This window comes from Erythrolamprus reginae, unplaced genomic scaffold, assembly GCF_031021105.1.
Source record: "Erythrolamprus reginae isolate rEryReg1 unplaced genomic scaffold, rEryReg1.hap1 H_4, whole genome shotgun sequence".
Taxonomy (NCBI): Eukaryota; Metazoa; Chordata; class Lepidosauria; order Squamata; family Dipsadidae; genus Erythrolamprus; species Erythrolamprus reginae.
In genome coordinates, this window is record NW_027248495.1 from 468,851 (window position 1) to 487,451 (window position 18,601).

General features: G+C 43.8%; 1 protein-coding gene across 5 annotated transcripts in view; it reads left to right on the forward strand.

The window, feature by feature from the left end:
- The window catches only part of LOC139155658 (nuclear transcription factor Y subunit gamma), a 215,541-nt gene that overhangs the window by 121,965 nt on the left and 74,975 nt on the right, over nucleotides 1–18,601 (forward strand). For 4 of the 5 annotated variants that reach the window (XM_070730882.1, XM_070730884.1, XM_070730885.1 and 1 more), the window contains exon 4: nucleotides 17,520–17,633. In XM_070730882.1, the coding sequence (XP_070586983.1) occupies nucleotides 17,520–17,633 (114 nt within the window). Of the gene's footprint in view, nucleotides 1–15,812; nucleotides 15,865–17,519; nucleotides 17,634–18,601 lie in introns of those variants that run through there. The other variant, XM_070730886.1, reaches the window with a different exon arrangement.

The following is an 18,601-nucleotide window of genomic DNA, read 5'->3' on the forward strand; positions in this document are numbered from 1 at the left end:
CACCACCTGAGCATCAGATGGCATACTCTGGATGTCACCAGGGCACTGCATATATACATCAAGCGCTCCAATGCCTTTCACAAATCGGAAACATTATTTCTGGCCTATCATCCCAGGTCACTTGGCTCCAAGGTCTCATCAACCATCCTCAGCTAATGGATAAGGAGCATTATTGCGAAGGCGTACGAATCAGCATCTATGCCCATCCCTAGGGGCATCACTGCTCATTCAACTAGAAGCATGGCAACATCAGCAGCTTGGGCAACCCAAGCCCCACTGGAAGAGGTCTGCAAAGCAGTCCACACCAAATTCACTCATTTGCCACTACAAAATAGACTCCTACACCTCTGCAGACGCAGAGTTTGGCCGGAGAGTCCTCTAAAGTGTTATCTCTCATGACCTTTGATCTTCTCCCACTATAGGGGATACATCTTTTGGGTATGTCCCACGTGACTGCTGGCCCCACTCCTCAGTATTTATTTATTTATTTATTTATTCAACTTTTATGCCGCCCTTCTCCTTAGACTCAGGGCGGCTTACAACATGTTAGCAATAGCACTTTTTAACAGAGCTAGGCTATTGCCCCCACAATCCGGGTCCTCATTTTACCCACCTCGGAAGGATGGAAGGCTGAGTCAACCTTGAGCCGTTGATGAGATTTGAACTGCTGACCTTCAGATCCATAGTCAGCTTCAGTGGCCTGCAGTACAGCACTCTACCTGCTGCGCCACCCCGGCTCTGGAGAATAGGCGTTGCACACTTACCTAAACGCCTCTTCTCATATGCAGAGTGGGGACAGAAGTCACCTCCCTCCCTATAACTTCTTCTTTTTCCTCCTCCTTACCTTAAGCCGAGAGTTGAGAACCTTATGAGCCACCACCATGGAGCCAGTCTATGGATTTGTGAATTCTGGAGAAGAGGAGGATCCAGCAGGGTTTTTTTTAAGATAGAAGGCTCAGTCCTGATTGGATAGGACAGCGAGCATACCCACGTGACCGCTGTTCCCACTCTGCGTATGAGAAGAGGTGTTCAGGTAAGTGTCCAACGCCTATTCTCTGTGGCGGCCCTGCTCCTTTGGAATCAAGTCCCTGCAGAGATTTGTACCGTCCCCATCCTCCCTGCCTTCCGCAAAGCCTTAAAGATCCATCTTTACTGACAGGATTGGGGCCATTGACGTATAGCCCTGGGCGATGAATGAAACTATGCACAATAGGGTGAATGTGAGTGATTTGTTGGAAGATATCGGAATTTTAGAGTGTATCTTAGATTTAGATTTCTACATGTTTTTGTATTTATTGCTGTTGTGAGCCACCCTGGGCCTGAGGAGAAGGGTGGCATAGAAATCTAATTAATAAATAATAAAATAAATAAATTTCATAGTAAACAAGTTTCTAATTCTAATCTTGATATTCATTTCTGAATATAGGTAAATTTCTTTAAAACCTTCTAATTGTCCATCTCACTTTGTAAAAGCCATTCTTTACTTGATCTTACGCTTTACAGCAAACTTAGTCCCATTTCCCTTCCTTCTCTTGCTCTTTCTCCCTTTCTCCCCCCCCCCACCCCGCTGTTCTTAGTATCAGGATTAGGTTCCTCAAGGCTGACTGTAGTTCTCGCAGAATGGGAATAGGGTCACTGAAACTGATATTATTGGCAAAGGTGAAAATCCTCATTGGATTGGAGCAGAGCACTTTTCAAATTGTTCCAGTTGCTAAAAACAGATTCACCTGACAGGCACATTTGATAGTGATTAAAAAAACAACCAAATCTTGGTCTTTGTGCCCCTCTTAACTTTCTTCTCAGATGATCTATGATTCATTGAAACAATTTGTACCCTTTTATGTAGATCTTGAATCTGGTTGCATGGACCATTGTTCAGCCTTGCAGTAGAAGCTGTAGCTTCTCTTCCTCAACAGGCTAATGCTAGGAAACCAAGTGATGGTTGTCCTATGAGAATTGGCCAGGATTTGTATATATAAACATAGCTGTCTGGGAAGTAAGCTGTGTATAAAATATTGTCCTATTTCTAAGGAATTATAGATTGAGTCAATGTTGATTTCAAAGGCTGCACATGTTTAATGTCTACCAGTCAGTGCAAAACTAGAATTCTTCAAAGAGGTTTCTGAAAACAGGTTTCTTAAAATACCAGATGAAATCATTTTCACTTCCATCTTAAAACCTAAGGGATCAACATTTAGTCCATTATTTCATTAAAATATTTTGTTTAAAAGGTTCTGTGACCACTTAAAAATAATGGACAGCAGACTTTTTAAAAATGGGAATACATAAAAAATCTTAGAAGCTTAGAACAACCTTTGAAGAAACTTTACTCATTAGAGAAAATGCTTCTTCTGAAAAGCGTCTGAAAACCAGGTTCAACATGCTTTATACTGCAGAATGGTGGCATTACTTCATAAGTATATTTCACTGATTAAAATTCCAGGATCAAGATGCTTTTATATGACAGCATTAATTGTTATTTGGACTCTACTTGGGATTGTAGCCTGAGAAGAAGTTCACTGAGGCCAGCAGTACAATCAAAATTAACAGTGACATTTCCTGTGTATGTTAGGAAGAAGCTGGCTAGCCTTTGCCAAAGGCTTGGAATAGACAAAGCTTGTTCTTATTTGGAAATTGTGGAGAAAATTTGTAGCTCGGGTTGTAGATGTAGGCAGACGTTTATCCTCTTAGCTCGCTGCTTGGCTTTTGGATGTTTAGTTACAGTGTGTGTTTAAAAGTATAGTGATTGAGCGGCACATTTTCATGCCTGAGCACCTGATTTTTCCCCACAGATATTACCTAGGACAACAACGAAATAGGTTTTCATTGTGATGACCGTCATCCTGATGATCACAATGATCATGATAAGGGGCGTGCATAAGTGCACCACATGCCTATGGTCCGGTCCGTCCCTGTCCTAATGTTTCTCTATTATTAATACCAATATCATGTATATAAACATTGTTATATCTTTTTATACTACCAATATATACTTGACAAATAAATAAATGAATTTAATTTTGGATGAAATGACAACATGATGGGATTTGAGACAAAAGCCTTTTCTATCATTATACCCACCCTTTGGAATGTCATTTTCCCAGTTGATTACCATTTGAAAGCTGTTCATTTTAAAATTGCTTTATAAGTATATGTCTAACTGTGATGGTGATGATTTTGTATTTTATTTTTAGCAAAAGTTTTTTTCATTTTTCTCCACTCACAAAATAAATTACATGTATATACCTTCCAGTGTTACAAAAAACATATATAGATACACATTATTATCCATTATTCAGGAATCCCCATCTTTATCTACTCTTTTCATAACCTACCCCATTCTCCGTACTGAAAGAGTGGGTCCAGCAGTCATGTGGGTTGTTCGCTGTCCAATCCGCATAGGACCGAGGCTAGTCTTTTAAAAGATTTTAAAAGATTGCTGGATCTATGTATTCTGCTTTATCTCAAGCCATTGATGCCAAGCTCTCGGCTAACAATGTGCCTTCTCACTCTCGTCCCCCTTCATGCGCCCCTAGGCCCATGAGTTCCTTCTCAACCTACAGAATTACAGTTCAAGAAGACTTGGATTCCTCACAGGATGAGAATGATGATGTGGACGTAGAAAACAAGAATGACCCTTTCCAATGCCTGTCAGAGGATGAGGAATCACAGATCAAGATTCCATCCCCTGCTGCAATCTTTCCTTTTCAACTGTTCAAATCTCTTTTATTCAAGGCAAGAGTTGCCACAGGCTTAGCTGGTCAGGATAAACCATCTGATCCTTCAACAGCTCCACCTGAGGAGAACCTGCCATATTTTATGGAGGAACAAGAAGACAATGAGGTCATCACCATGCCCAAATTGTTCAAAGATGCTCTGCTCAAGCAGTGGGACCATCCATCTTATGGTTTTAATTCCACCTCTAAAGACAAGAAGTTATATAAGCTTTCTCCATCTTATGAAGACCTTCTTGTCTGTCCCAAAGCTGATGAACCAGTAAAGATTCTACACTCTGCGGCAGCTATGCCTGGTGAAGCAGAAGAAGTGTTAAAGCCCAAAGATAAACGTTTAGAGCAAATGCTCAAAAAGTGTTTCTTCGCTGATACCTGGGCTATTAAAAGTGCAGCATCAGCATCATTCTTTTCCAGAGCCATTCTCTTGTGGCTTCAACAGCTCCAGCAGCATATTCCCCCTGATGACCTACGGGGTCAACAGGACTTCAATAAGGTATTTGCATTGGCCCAATATGTAGCAGACGCTACCTTGCAATCATGAAGATTTGCAGCAAAGTCGGTAGCGGCCTCAACAACAGCCACAAGACTTCTATGGCTTCACCCCTGGCAGGTGAGACTGAGGCAGAAATGGCAGCTTGCCATGGGTCCTTTGAAGTGCGACCTCTTATTTGGCGACCTCTTGGACCCCTTTCTCACAGAGACTGCTGACAAAAAGAAAGTTTTAGGGCCCACCAACAAGAAGGCCATCAAAATTCAGCCTTTTCGATGCCCCAATCGTCAATAAGATCAGGAGTTCGCTTTCCAGAGGAACTCAGGTCAGTATACCTCTTGTTTTCGCTCCCAAGCAGACAGGAACACCAGGGGCAGAGGATCTCGCTTTCAAAAAGGTTCTTCCTCTTTCAGAGCTTCTAGAAAGCCCAGATGGTAATCTCCATTCTACTCCCATTGGGGGGTGTCTTGCTTGGTTCGCTTCCAGCTGGGGCTGTTCCTGTAAGGACCCCTGAGTTATCTCTACTGTGGAATGGGGGCTCCAGTTAGAGTTTATCTCCATGCCCCCTAAGCATTTCATATCCTACCCATCCCCTAGAACTCCTTATCGTCTTTGAATGGAGGAAGCATTTGAACACCTGTTGTCCATCAGGGCTATCCAACCAGTTCCCTCTTCCCAAAGAGGTCTCGGCTTCTACTCCATCCTCTTCATGGTTCCTAAGATCTCCAGAGAATGGAGGGCCATTCTAGGCCTTAAGAGATTCATTAAATATAGAAAATTTAAGATGCATTCCTTGTCATCCATCCTAGCCTTTATTCATCCTGGAGATTTCATGGTTTCTCTGGATCTTATGGAAGCCTACCTCCACATCCCTATTGATAAGGGCCACAGGCAATTCCTTCGCTTTCCCTTCCAGGGCAAGCATTATCAGTATAGGGCTATGTCTTTACTAAGCTCCTAGGCGCCTTGGCGGCCCACATCTGGGCCACGCCCATCCATATTTTGTGCTATTTGGATGACATATTAATTCACGTTCCCTCTAAAGAACGCAGCTGTTCAGACCTCAAAATTACCACGTCTACCCTACAGGATCATGGTTTTTCTATTAATTTCAAGAAAAGTCAACTCCATCCTTCCACCTCTATTCAGCACCTGGGAGCAATTATAAATTCAGATCTCTCCCAGGTCTTCCTTTCTACTGAAAGGAAAATCAGTATCAAAGAGCTTATCTCTCAGTTAAAGTCTGAAAGAAGGACCACCATCGTCACCGTGTCTTCCCTACTGAGAAAGATGGTGTCCTGCATTGGCATTATCCCATAGGCTCGCCTCCATGCCAGGGATCTCCAATGGCTTCTGTTGCTGTTCCAGAGATTGGGGAACAGCAACTCGGCACGTCTCATCTCCATACCAGCCACCATATTGAGATCACTCTCTTGGTGGACCTCCTTCAGGATTCCAGACCAGTTTACCATCACCACGGATGCCAGTCTGACGGGCTGGGGGGCCCATGTTCTGGGTCTGATAGCTCAAGGCACCTGGTCAGCGGAGGAATCATCCAGACCCATCAATTGGCTGGAATTGAGAGCAGTGTCGTTAGCCTTCAAACAATTCAAACCACAAATCATCAATCAACATGTTCTGATTCTCACTGACAATATGGCCTCAAAGAGCCATATCTGCAGACAAGGGGGCACCCGGTCCAAGGCTCTGATGCAGGAAGCCCTGAAACTGGGTCTCTGGGCAGAGAGACATCTTCAGTCCTTATTGGCCAACCACATCTCGGGAGTTCTCAATATGCAGGCACATTGGCTCTCCCGGCCAACTCTGGATCCAGAAGAGTGGAGCCTCCATCCGGTCCTATTCCAACAGATCTGCCTCAGATTCGGTCACCCATCGCTAGACCTATTTCTGACCGCGACCAACACTCAACTCCCTTGGTTCTATTCCAGGTTTCCATCCCCGGGAGCAGAGGCAACAAATGCACTCAGGACTCCTTGGCCTCGAGTGCTGCTTTACACTTTTCCTCCAATATCAATTCTCCCACATGTAATCCACAAGATCATCCTCGAGAAGGACCAGGTGATTCTGATAGCCCCTCACTGGTCTCGCCGGCCCTGGTTCGCAAACCTGCAACGTTTGTCCGCCCAGGACCTCTAGTGACTCCCCATTTCGGAGGATATGTTGCAGCAGGGGGTCTCTCACTATCCAGACCCGGAGTGGTTCCACCTCACCGCTTGGCTGTTATCAGGCGTGACCTAGACCTTCGGGGTTACGACCCGTACGTGGTAGAAGTAATCCGCAAATCCAGAAGAGTTTCTTCCAACAGGATCTACCATACCTGGTCCAGGTTTCACCATTGGTGCACATAGGGAGATCTATCACCTCTGTGTATTCCCATTCACAGAATTGTATCCTTCCTCATGAAAGGTTTTCATCAGGGCCTTTCAACAAGCACCATTCGTCGTCATCTAGCGGCCTTATGTTCCGTCCTGGCAGGGCCTCGCAGACAACCACTCCGTTCCTTCCTGGAAATTCAAGAATTTCTAAGAGGCATCTCAAACTTCAGGCCTCCCACTGTTCACAGATATCCATCCTGGGACTTACCACGGGTTCTGCACTCCCTCACTCAGGCGCCATACGAACCCCTAAGGTCAGCATCCTTCAGGTACCTGTCTTACAAGGTTGCCTTTCTGGTGGCAATTTCATCTACCCAACGCATTTCATGATCTATGCCAATTCCATACGGACAAAGTAGTCCTCCGCCTGGACCCCACCTTTCTACCAAAGGTCAGTTCCACGTTTCACAGATGCCAGGACATTGTGTTGCCTTCATTCTGTTCCAATCAGAACCATCATTTTGTGGTCAGATGGCACACCCTAGACCTCACCAGAGCTCTACGAATCTATATCCAACGAACAAGACCTGTTCGGAGGTCTGAAGCCTTATTCATAGCCTACTATCCCAGATCCCTGGGATCCAGGGCATCCTCAACCATATTAGGTTGTTGGATCCGAGGGACAATCTCAAAGGCATACGAGTCAGCTTCCCTCAGCGTACCAAGAGGTATCACGGCATATTCCACAAGAAATGCAGCCACATCTGCTGCATGGGCAACTCAAGCTCCATTGGAGGAAGTCTGCAAAGCAGCCACTTGGGCCTCTCCGAATTCTTTAATAAGGCACTACAGAATTGACTCTTACACTGCAGCAGATGCTGCCTTTGGCAGAAGAGTCCTCCAATCCGTTATCTCTCATGATAGCCAACTAATCCCTCCCTAGGGACTCATCTATTGGGTATGTCCCACGTGACTGCTGGACCCGCTCTTTCTGTACGGAGAATAGGCGTTGATTGCTTACCTGAATGCCTCTTCTTGTACGCTGAGCAGGTACAGCAGTCACTTCCCTCCCTATTTTCCTTCTAACCATGGTTATACCGTTTAACCTGTTTCTTCCTATTAAGAGAGTAGAGCATTATTTGAGCCACCACCTTTGAGCCTAAGTCTACGGATTCACAAATTCTGGGGAAGGGGCGGATCCAGCAATCTTTTAAAAGACTGGGCTCGGTCCTATGCGGATTGGACAGCGAGCAACCCACGTGACTGCTGTACCCACCCAGCGTACGAGAAGAGGCGTTCAGGTAAGCAATCAATACCTAATCTGCTCCTTTCATTCTTTATTTATTTATTTATTTACTTACTTATTTATTTATTTATTTATTTATTTATTTATTTATTTATTTATTTATTTAGATTTGTATGCCGCCCCTCTGCGCAGACTCGGGGCGGCTCACAACAAAGTGAAAAACAATTTACAACAAATCTAAATATCTACTAAAAACATTTAAAAAACCCCATTTTCTAAACACATATATATACACACATACCATTCATAAATTGTATATGCCCGGGGGAGATGTCTCAGTTCCCCCATGCCTGACGACACAGGTGGGTCTTGAGGAGCTTACGGAAGGCAAGGAGAGTAGGGGCAGTTCTAATCTCCCCTCCTCCTTTCTTCATCTCTTCCTCCTACCTACTTTTTCACTCCCCCTCTACCTCTCTCTTCTTCTCTTCCTTCCTTTCTACTTCCTCTTCCACTATTTTTAACCTTTCCGGAATGTCTCCCATCTTATATTTACAGACTAGTGTTACATAATCAAATTTAAGGAATATCCCTAACTCTCCCCCCCCCCCCAAAAAAAAAGAAAATTCTTGATGTTTATAACATTTCAATCATAAAACTTAAAATAAATCTATTATACTAGGTATATAATGACCAAGAAAAAGCTACATTCAGTTAAAAATATCTAGTTTTGTCTTCTGGATTCACTGTCAAATTAATCCAGCAATAACTCCTACAGTTAATCACTATAGTTTATCATTCCAAAAGAGTTGTTTATTTCTCATACCTTTTCCTTTTAGGCCTGTTGCTCCCCCCTCACCCCCAATCATTTCAATGTCTATTTTTCTGATTCCTTCATTTATCATAACCAAAAATCTCTACTCGGCCTTTAGATATATAGTCAAGCATATTACATTGTATTAATTTTCATTATAAATATCAGATTTTCTTAATAATCAGGTGTTTATATATTATTCCAAAACAATTAATTAGTTCAAACTTTCATATAATAAATCTTCACATTTTCCATTTAAAGATTATCTCATAGATTAAAATCATCATTCCAAACCAATTTATTAATTCAGACTTTCATATGGTAAATCTTCACATTTTCCATTTAAACATTATTTCATAAATTAGGATCATTACTAACTCAATAAATATCAAATCAGGAATTACTCCATCCTTAATCATGTAATCTTTCCTCTATAAAATAATATTCACCTTGTACAAAAAAGAACCAATCTTTCTCTCTCAAAAAATATCCATATTAATTAAATAAATCAGATCATTAGCATCAAAATTCATACTGTTATCATGTTATAACCATTGTATCATTATTAAATCTATTAAATAGCATATAGAATATATTTGCTTATTTCAAACAGAATTTTTCCTTTTAAACAAATCTCTCTTATAGAGCTAACTGGTAAAATACAATTACTTATTTAGAAGAGGCAGAAGAAAGAGCAATCAATAGGAAAGTCTCTTATTGGAGTGACTACATGTTTTCTCCAGGATGATGTTCTCAACCTATTCCTTTAGATTTTCAAACAACTTACCTTTCATTGCTGCAACTGAGTCCATCCATTTGGCTGCTAATCATCCTGTTTTCCCCCCTCATACTGTGTTAAAAATATTTAATTTGAGCCTGTCTAAGTAATGTCTAACTGCAAGGAGTAAAGTTATATAGTAGATGATAAAAAACTCTGTTTCTGGGTTGAAAGTGAAACTAAAATTAACCTTCTAAGGCAGGGTGTCTCCAACCTTGGCAACAGAATTCTGGGAGTTGAAGTCCACAAGTCTTAAAGTCACCAAGGTTGGAGACTCCTGGTCTAAGGAGTCTCTTGTCACTTTAATAATAAATCGTAACTCTTCATTCAAACATCCCCTTCTCTGTCTGACTGCCAATCTGGGGCCACTTTCTCTCTCATAATCCTCCAATGGAAGCACTCAGGAGATACCAAAGTTAAGTGGCAGAGCAGGTTGACCATATGGAGTCCAAAAGCTTCCATGCCCCTCTGAATTAATGGGATAAAGAGTATCTCAGTGTTAGAAGCGGGGTTTGTGTTAGGGAAAGAAGAGGTGAGTGAGTAGCAGCAGCAGCAGCAATCTGGAAATGTCCCCAGGATAAAAGGCACTCAGACCCCTGGAGTTATTTGCTCAGTGGGAGGACCGGTAACATGAATTCAGGCTCACCTGTCTCTGTCAGAAGCCGGAGGGGAGTCCTCTCCACCGAGCCTTGGGCTCCCGCAGTTTTTCTGTCGGGTGTCTGCACTGCAGTTGAAAATGCTGCGCAGCAGCTGATTATCGTGTGCTTGGCCACACTGCCGCGCACCTTAGCGGGGCCAGTGCTCAGGACCTATATAAACAAAGAAGACACTGGTCAAAACCCTATGAAGATATTATCTAGTTTGGTAAGGCCAGAGATTTGTCAGGAAAACTCTGCCCTGTTCTTTCTTTCTTTCTTTCTTTCTTTCTTTCTTTCTTTCTTTCTTTCTTTCTTCCTCTCCCTCCCCCTCCCTCCCTTCCCTCTCCCTCTCTGTTTTTCTCTTTCTTATTTAGACTTAACATAATGCTGCATGCTTATTCTTAAATGGCAAGTCATGGACATTTGTTTTCAGTTGTCAGTTGCCAGTAGTCACACGGGGATGCTCATTGTCTTAACCAATCAGGACCGAGTGCTGTATCTGCCCCTTCCCCAGAATTTGCTCAGTCCTCTGCAAAGCAGGACGTATGGTGGCTCAACTCTCTTCAGGCTTTTTTAATCCTTCCCATTTCCTTCTTCAAACTTCCACCAGGTGGCTCCTCTCCTTTTCCGATCTACAATAGAAGCTAAATTGCAAGATAAGTCCTTCAAGCCTTTCCTCCCCCCACCCTTTGAGGGCGTTGAAATCACAGAGCCTTAATCTCAGGCTCGGATAAGGGGGGGAAAGCTTTTTTTGCGGCAAGGCCCCTTTAATTGCAGCCAGCTCTGCCTTGCTGCTACCGGCCACTTTTTCTGGTTTCCAAAACTCCCTGGTTTATTTGAGTGTGGCGTGGGACAACTGGTTCAAAGTCACTTTGTTCTGTACTGATTTTTACTTAAGGCATTTCTCTCAGTACTAACCGGTCCAATTTGCACACCATCTGCCCGCCCACGCAAAAGCCATTGGTGCCAAAAGCCCTGCCGCAAGCCCTGAGCTAGTTGCCTTCCACTTCCAGCGTTACACTCTATCTCCTAGGCCCTCTTGCCGGGATTCCAATCACACAGAGAAATAAATTTTGCCTAATCTCCACAAGGGCCTAATCCATGTACTCTCTCAACCAATCCTTCTGGAGTACCTCCGGAGGAACTGAGAGTCGTTGAAGCCCCAGGACCAGAGGCTGGGGCAATCTTCAGTGACTTGTGGTTTTATTTATTTAATTCTTTGGTTCTGCTTCATTGGGTTTCTCCAGCTAGCCCCAAGGCTGCCAAAAACCCCAAAAGGAATCCCACAAGTAATAAAGGCACCCAAAAAGGCAATAGGCCATCAGGGGATGAAATTGAACCCATTCCTCAATCTCAACCTCTCTAGCCAAGGAAACTACAGCTTCCAAACCCACTTTAGCAGAAAAGCGATTATCTAGGTCCTCAGCAGTCTGGATTCAGGCCCGGCTACAGCACGGAAACTGCTTTGGTCGTGTTGATGGATGATCTCTGGCGGGCCCGGGACAGGGGCTTGTCCTCTGTCCTGGTGATTCTTGACCTCTCAGTGGCTTTCGATACCATCGACCATGGTATCCTTCTGCGCCAGCTGGAGGGGTTGGGAGTGGGAGGCACTGTTCTTTAGTGGTTTTCCTCCTACCTCTCCGGTCGGTCGCAGTCAATGTTAGTGGGGGGTCAGAGGTTGACCTCTAAGTCTCTCCCTTGTGGGGTGCCTCAGGGATTGGTCCTCTCCCTCCTGCTATTTAATATCTACATGAAACCGCTGGGTGAGATCATCCAAGGGCATGGGGTGAGGTATCATCAATACGCCAATGATACCCAGTTATATATCTCCACCCCACTTCCAGTCAACGAAGCAGTGGAAGTGATGTGCCAGTGCCTGGAGGCTGTTGGGGCCTGGATGGATGTCAACAGACTCAAACTCAACCCAGACAAGACGGAGTGGCTGTGGGTCTTGCCTCCCAAGGACAATTCCATCTGTCCGTTCATTACCCTGGGGAGGAAACTACTGACCCCCTCAGAGAGGGTTCGCAACTTGGGCGTCCTCCTCGATCCACAGCTGACATTGGAACATCATCTTTCGGCTGTGGTGAAGAGGGCGTTTGCCCAGGTTCGCCTGGTGCACCAGTTGCGGTCCTATTTGGACAGGGAGTCATTGCTCACAGTCACTCATGCCCTCATCACTTCGAGGTTCGATTACTGCAATGCTCTCTACATGGGGCTCCCTTTGAAAAGTGTTCGGAAACATCAGATCGTGCAGAACGCAGCTGTGAGAGCCATTGTGGGGCTTCCAAGATTCGCCCACGTTTCTTCAACAATCCATGGCTTGCATTGGCTGCCGATCAGTTTCCGGTCACAATTCAAAGTGTTGGTCATGACCTTTAAAGCCCTACATGGCATTGGACCAGATTACCTCCGGAACCGCCTGCTACCGCACGAATCCCAGCGACTGATAAGGTCCCACAGAGTTGGCCTTCTCCGGGTCCCGTCGACTAAACAATGTCGTTTGGTGGGCCCCAGGGAAAGAGCCTTCTGTGTGGCGGCCCTGGCCCTCTGGAACCAACCCGCCCCCCCGGAGATTAGAACTGCCCCCACCCTCCCTGTCTTTTGTAAACTACTCAAGACTTACTTATGCCGCCAGGCATGGGGGAATTAAGATATTCCTTCCCCCTAGGCCATTACAAGTTATGTATGGTATGTTTGTGTGTATGTCTGGTTTATAATAAGGGTTTTTAGTTGTTTTATTAATGGGATTGTTACATGTTGTTTTTTATCATTGTTGTTAGCCGCCCCGAGTCTACAGAGAGGGGCGGCATACAAATCCAAATCCAATAAATAAAAGCGCAGGGACAAGGCTTTGCAGACTTTACATGAGCAAGTTGCAAAGTATCTCAGGGGTGCAAACCCAGGTTCATGTCAGTGCCCCTGTTCCATCAGATCCTCCAGATCTATGATGATTCCAGCTCAGCCTTAGATGAGCCCAACCTAAACAGATTCCAACCTGACCTCTGCGGTTTATGTGTAGATGACATAGAGACTCTCCAGGCTCTCCCCTCTAGCCTTTCGTCGGCCCCTCGAACCTTCACAAAACTTTTAGATGTACTTACAGTGAGTCTTCACACACAGTTGATCCCCCTGATGGCTTACTTGGACGATATAATAATTTTGTCCAAGTCTCAGACACAGGCGTGGGAGGATCTCACTCTGACAATGAAAACCCTGGAAGAACGCGGTTTTACTATCAACGTGCCCAAGAGTCAACTGACTCCTTCCAAAACACTTCTACACCTGGGTTCTGTCATAAACACGACATCAAGTATAGTGTCTCTCTCATCAGAAAGACAAAGCAACATCTTATCCCTCATATCTTCTCTTCGACGATGACAGCGGGTTCCCCTGGCCTTGTTATCCAAGGTCCGAGAGACCTTAGTTTCCTGCATAGGGATTGTACCGTAGGCCAGGCACCACATTCGGACTCTTCAGTGGTTCCTACTCCCTGTCCAGAGGGCAAAAGTAAGTCACTCAAACAAACAAGTGTGTTTGCCATGGGAGGTCAAGGATTCCCTAGCCTGCTGGATGTCCCCAGCCATGCTACGAGGGTCGTCGTTTCGGGCTCACGACCATGTCTCTCTGACTACAAACGCCAGCCTGTCGGGTTGGGGCGCGCATATTGGCCTTCAGATCGCACAAGGCCTCTGGTCCAAGGAGGACCTCAATCCGGTAAACATCAATTTCCTAGAGCTCAGAGCGGTGTTCCTGGCACTTCAGCATTTTGTGACATTCGTTCAGGGCAAACATGTATTGGTCTTAACGGACAATGTCGCGACCAAGGCCTATCTCAATCATCAAGGGGGCATGAGGTCATGGCGTCTCATGCAGGAGACCATGGCTCTTTTCAAGTGGGCCGAGAACAACTTGGCCTCCTTGTCTGCGGAACACATCGCCGGTGTCAACAACATCCAAGCTGATTGGCTAAGCAGAACCACCTTGGATCCGACAGAGTGGAGGTTGGACCCGCACCTGTTCCAGGAGATTATACAACATTTCGGCACACCACTGGTGGATCTGTTCGCAACCCACATCAATGCGCAGCTCCCCAGATTCTACTCCCACTTTCTGTCGCCCAAAGCAGAGAAAATCAATGCCCTGCTCTCAAGCTGGCCTCGCAGCCTCCTTTACGCCTTCCCACCAACAAACCTTCTACAGAAGGTAATCGACAAAATTCTACAGGAGAAGGCGGAAGTACTACTGGTGGCACCACACTGGCCACGTCGCCCGTGGTTCTCAGACCTAGTGGCACTATCAATCTCTCCCCCATGGAGGATTTCAGACAAGGACATATCCCTCAGCCAAGGGTTGATCAATCACCCGGACCCTCAGTAGTTTCAATTAGCCGTTTGGCATTTGAACGGAACAGATTGAAGGAACATCAGTTGCCTGACAAGATCATTTCCACGATACAAGCAGCTCGTCGTCCATCCACGTCAAGGATATATCAGGCAACGTGGCCAGCTTTCTGCAAATTCTGCAAGGACAAAAAGATAAGTACAGAAACAGTTTCGGTGATTCCGGTGCTTGAATTTCTACAAGCTGGCCTTGAGCGGGGCCTAGCCCTGAACACCCTTAAGAGACAGGTGGCGGCGCTTGCGACCGTCATTCGATTGGAGGAATATCGATCCTTAACCTTTCATCCTTGAATAAGAGATTTCCTCAAGGGTGCTTTGAATAAGCATTCTCCGTCACTTCATAGGTTCCCGACTTGGGACTTATTGCTTGTACTAAAGGCGCTAACGGGTCCTCCATTTGAACCCCTGAGGACGATCCCAGTTAGATTTCTTTCCATCAAGATGGCCTTTCTTGTCGCGATAACATCGGCTCGACGAGTTTCAGACTTATCAGCATTGTCTATCCATCCAGACCTTTGCATCTTTCACCCGGACAGACTCGTTCTACGTTTAGACCCAACCTTTATGCTCAAGGTCAATTCACTCTTCCATAGGAAACAGGAACTTGTGTTACCTGACTTTTGCTCTCACGGAAACAACCCGGCGGAACTCAGGTGGCACAAACTGGACATCAGGCGAGCTGTAAAGATACACATTAGAAGGACAGATGTGTTCAGGAAGTCAGAGACACTATTGATCTCTTTTTCACAACCAAAATTGGGACTTGGAGTATCCCCTAGGTCCATCGGCCGCTGGATCCGGGAGTGTATCTCTGAGGCCTACAGGGCAAAAGCTCAGACTCCTCCCCAAGGGATCACTGTGCATTCTACCCGCAGCGCAGCCACATCAGCGGCTTGGATAACACAAGCTTCCATTGATGATATATGTCGAGCAACGACTTGGGCCGCACCATCTACCTTTATCCGACACTATAGACTGGACTCGTACTCTTCGCCTGAAGCATCATTTGGGAGACGTGTTTTGCAGAGAGTGTGTTCCTCTCCAGTCTAACCCTGAATCTGCACTCTCCCACCCATGGAACTTGAACTTGGGTATATCCCATGTTGGACTCTCCTTCCAGATGCAGTGGAGAAGAACCGTTGTACCTACCTGAACGGTCTTCTCGATGCACTGGAAGGAGAGTCCAAACCCACCCAGCATTCATTTGATTCAGGGACGCTGGGTTTGAAAGTCTAGTACTATAAGTTTTGTGTTGGTTTAATAAAATTGTGTTGGAATATACTGCCTTCATTTTTAAAACTGAGCTCATGGGGGCAGGCAAGGGGCGGTGCCTAACTAATATGTTAATTTAAACTCAGTCTCTACCAATAGGATTAGAGAATTACCCATGTTGGACTCTCCTTCCAGTGCATCGAGAAGACCGTTCAGGTAGGTACAACGGTTCTTCTCTTTCATTTTCTTGGGATTAAGGTGAGTGAGGCTTCAGAGGTGAAGCCCTTTCATATTTGTATCCCTTGAAGTTCAAAATCTTGAATTCTCTTTTAAAAATATATATATATATATAATTTTTTATTGATTTTTAAAGAATTTTACAAAAAACAAAACAGAAAACATATGTGTACCATCACCATACAGAAAAAAAACCCTTCACCGGGGAAGAATCAATTTTGTGTCCTTCATTTGCTTTGTCTCTGGGTTACATTGTTCATTCTTTATAGAGTGATTGAATTTTATTTCTTACATTTGCATCGCTTACTGATGTTGTTAATATATAATTTTTAACCATCTCCCACCGCCTCATTGTTGCTGCTAATTTCCCTTCATTATAATTATGTAGTCTAATTTCCATAATTTCATAGTGAATGTGATCCGCCATATATTTGCACCAATTTTTTATCGTCCATTTATTGTCATCTTTCCACCCAATCACTATAGTTGCCTGGGCACTTTCTATCGCTGCAATTTTGATTTCTTCATATTCTTTTACCTCACTATTTTTTATCAATAATGCTGCTTCCTTAGCTATTTTCCAATTACCATTCGTAATTTTGTTCACTTCCATTTGTATTTGTTTCCAAAATTTTTGAACTTTATTACATTCCCAAAACATATGCATAAATACTCCTTTTTCCTTGCACCCATGCCAACAATTTCCTTTCTTTGTTGTTTGAAAACGTGCTAATTGTACTGGTGTATAATACCATTTATGTAATATTTTTCTTCTCATCTCTCTTATTCTTGTGTTTTTAATTTTTTTTAATATTTTCAATTATACCCTCCATATCCCATTCATCAATTTCTAATTCGTCCTGCCAATATCTCGTCAATCCTTTTACTACTTGTTCTTCCACTTGTAATAATTCTCTCTATATATTACCTGTTTGTGCTTTTATATTCTTGCACTTATCCCTTAGTATCTTTTCTAAATTTGTTTCTTGTCTCATAAATATTTCTTTGTTTTCCCTTTTACTTAAGTATGTACTTATCGCATTGCTTTGTAACCAGTTTTGTTGTCCCAGGCACCTCTCTATTTCTTTTCTATTAATTCTTCCGTCCCTTTCATATAACTGTTCTATTCTCTGTATCCCTTTCCTCCTTAGTTCCCATATTATTTTTGTGAGGTTAGGGTTGAAATACGCCATTTTCCAGCAAGAGAATTCAAGATTTTCTTTCAAAGTAAAGAAAGAAAGAAAATCTTGAATTCTCTTGCTGGAAAATGGCATATTTCAACCCTAACCTATCTGGAAGCCAACCTTTGACAAGATGGCAAAACCCGGGGAATTTCCAAATAAAACGTTCAATTAATCCAAAATACTCAGCAAATAGCCTCAAACTGTGTATCCGACATTTTGGGGTTGCTGTGAGGACGAAAGGGATAAATTCCATATGCATCATTCCGATCTTGGGAGATACATTTATAATTTATACTTCTCTTTTCCAAGATAAGTAAGTTGTAATAGCTCTCACTCACCTCAAAGAAAACTTTGCTTTTTTGGGAGTAGTGTAGGGTGGGGGTATTACAGGGCCCTGTAATTGTTTGTTTTAATACAGTCATTAGGTTACCTGCACTTTCATTTCTGTAGATGATCAGTGCAGAAGCTCCTGTTCTTTTCGCAAAGGCTGCTCAAATATTCATCACGGAATTGACACTACGAGCTTGGATACACACAGAAGACAACAAACGCAGAACTTTGCAGGTAAAGGACTGCTTATCATCCTGACTTTATGCTGTTCCCTTTTTTGCCTATTTCTGCTTTAGAGGTGGGAGCAAGATCTTTATTAGTCAGTCCTGGTATGTAAATGCCTGATGATAGGATCTCCCAAAGCCAGTTGACAGTAAGAAGCATCTAACAGAAGCTTAACTCTACTTTCAGTTTCTATTTCTATATTTCTGCAGACACATGTTCCATTGTGGGGAAGGGTGAAGCAGTGGGGACCAGCTATGTCTTTTTTGCTCATTGGCTTCAATATTCATTTTGGGGCATTTTTGAAACAAACACTGAATTGCTCTAGAAGAGATGTCCATGTCATTTTTGTACCAAAAGGAGGATTTCTTCCTTCCTTCCTTCCTTCCTTCCTTCCTTCCTTCCTTCCTTCCTTCCTTCCTTCCTCCCTCCTCTTGTTTTTACTAGAAAACTCGTCCATCCTCCTGTCTTCTGATTTTTATACATGTTAAATTTTGCTGCATTATACACTGATTCACTTGCTCACCTCATGAATGTATCTCTTCCCACTTTTTCTCCTCACCCCTTGTGCTTGCCAAACATGTTCCCCACTTAGCCTGTGCCTCTTTTGTCTTATCTAATTGATAGTGGAGCACTGAAGCACTCCCCTACCGCAAAAACTTGTAGCCCTTTGCAAGTCAGTAAACAATTACAGGAGGAGAGGAAAAAGTCTACATTCCAACATGTCACCATTCCAGCAGTCCTATTTTAGTACTATTCTAGCTCAGCAAATCTTGCAAGCCAGCAAGTTGACATTCCTCCCTTTTTTCTTTTAACCAGCATACTCAAATTAGCTTCTGTCATGATTTTAGTGGTTAAGCAACTGGTGGTAAGTTGAAGACTACTTGTACTGAATGCAACTGAAAACGTTTCATATATTTGGGATTAAGTAGCTTTGCATAATGCAAAGCATTTGTATTGATTGATCTTGTAGAGCAATA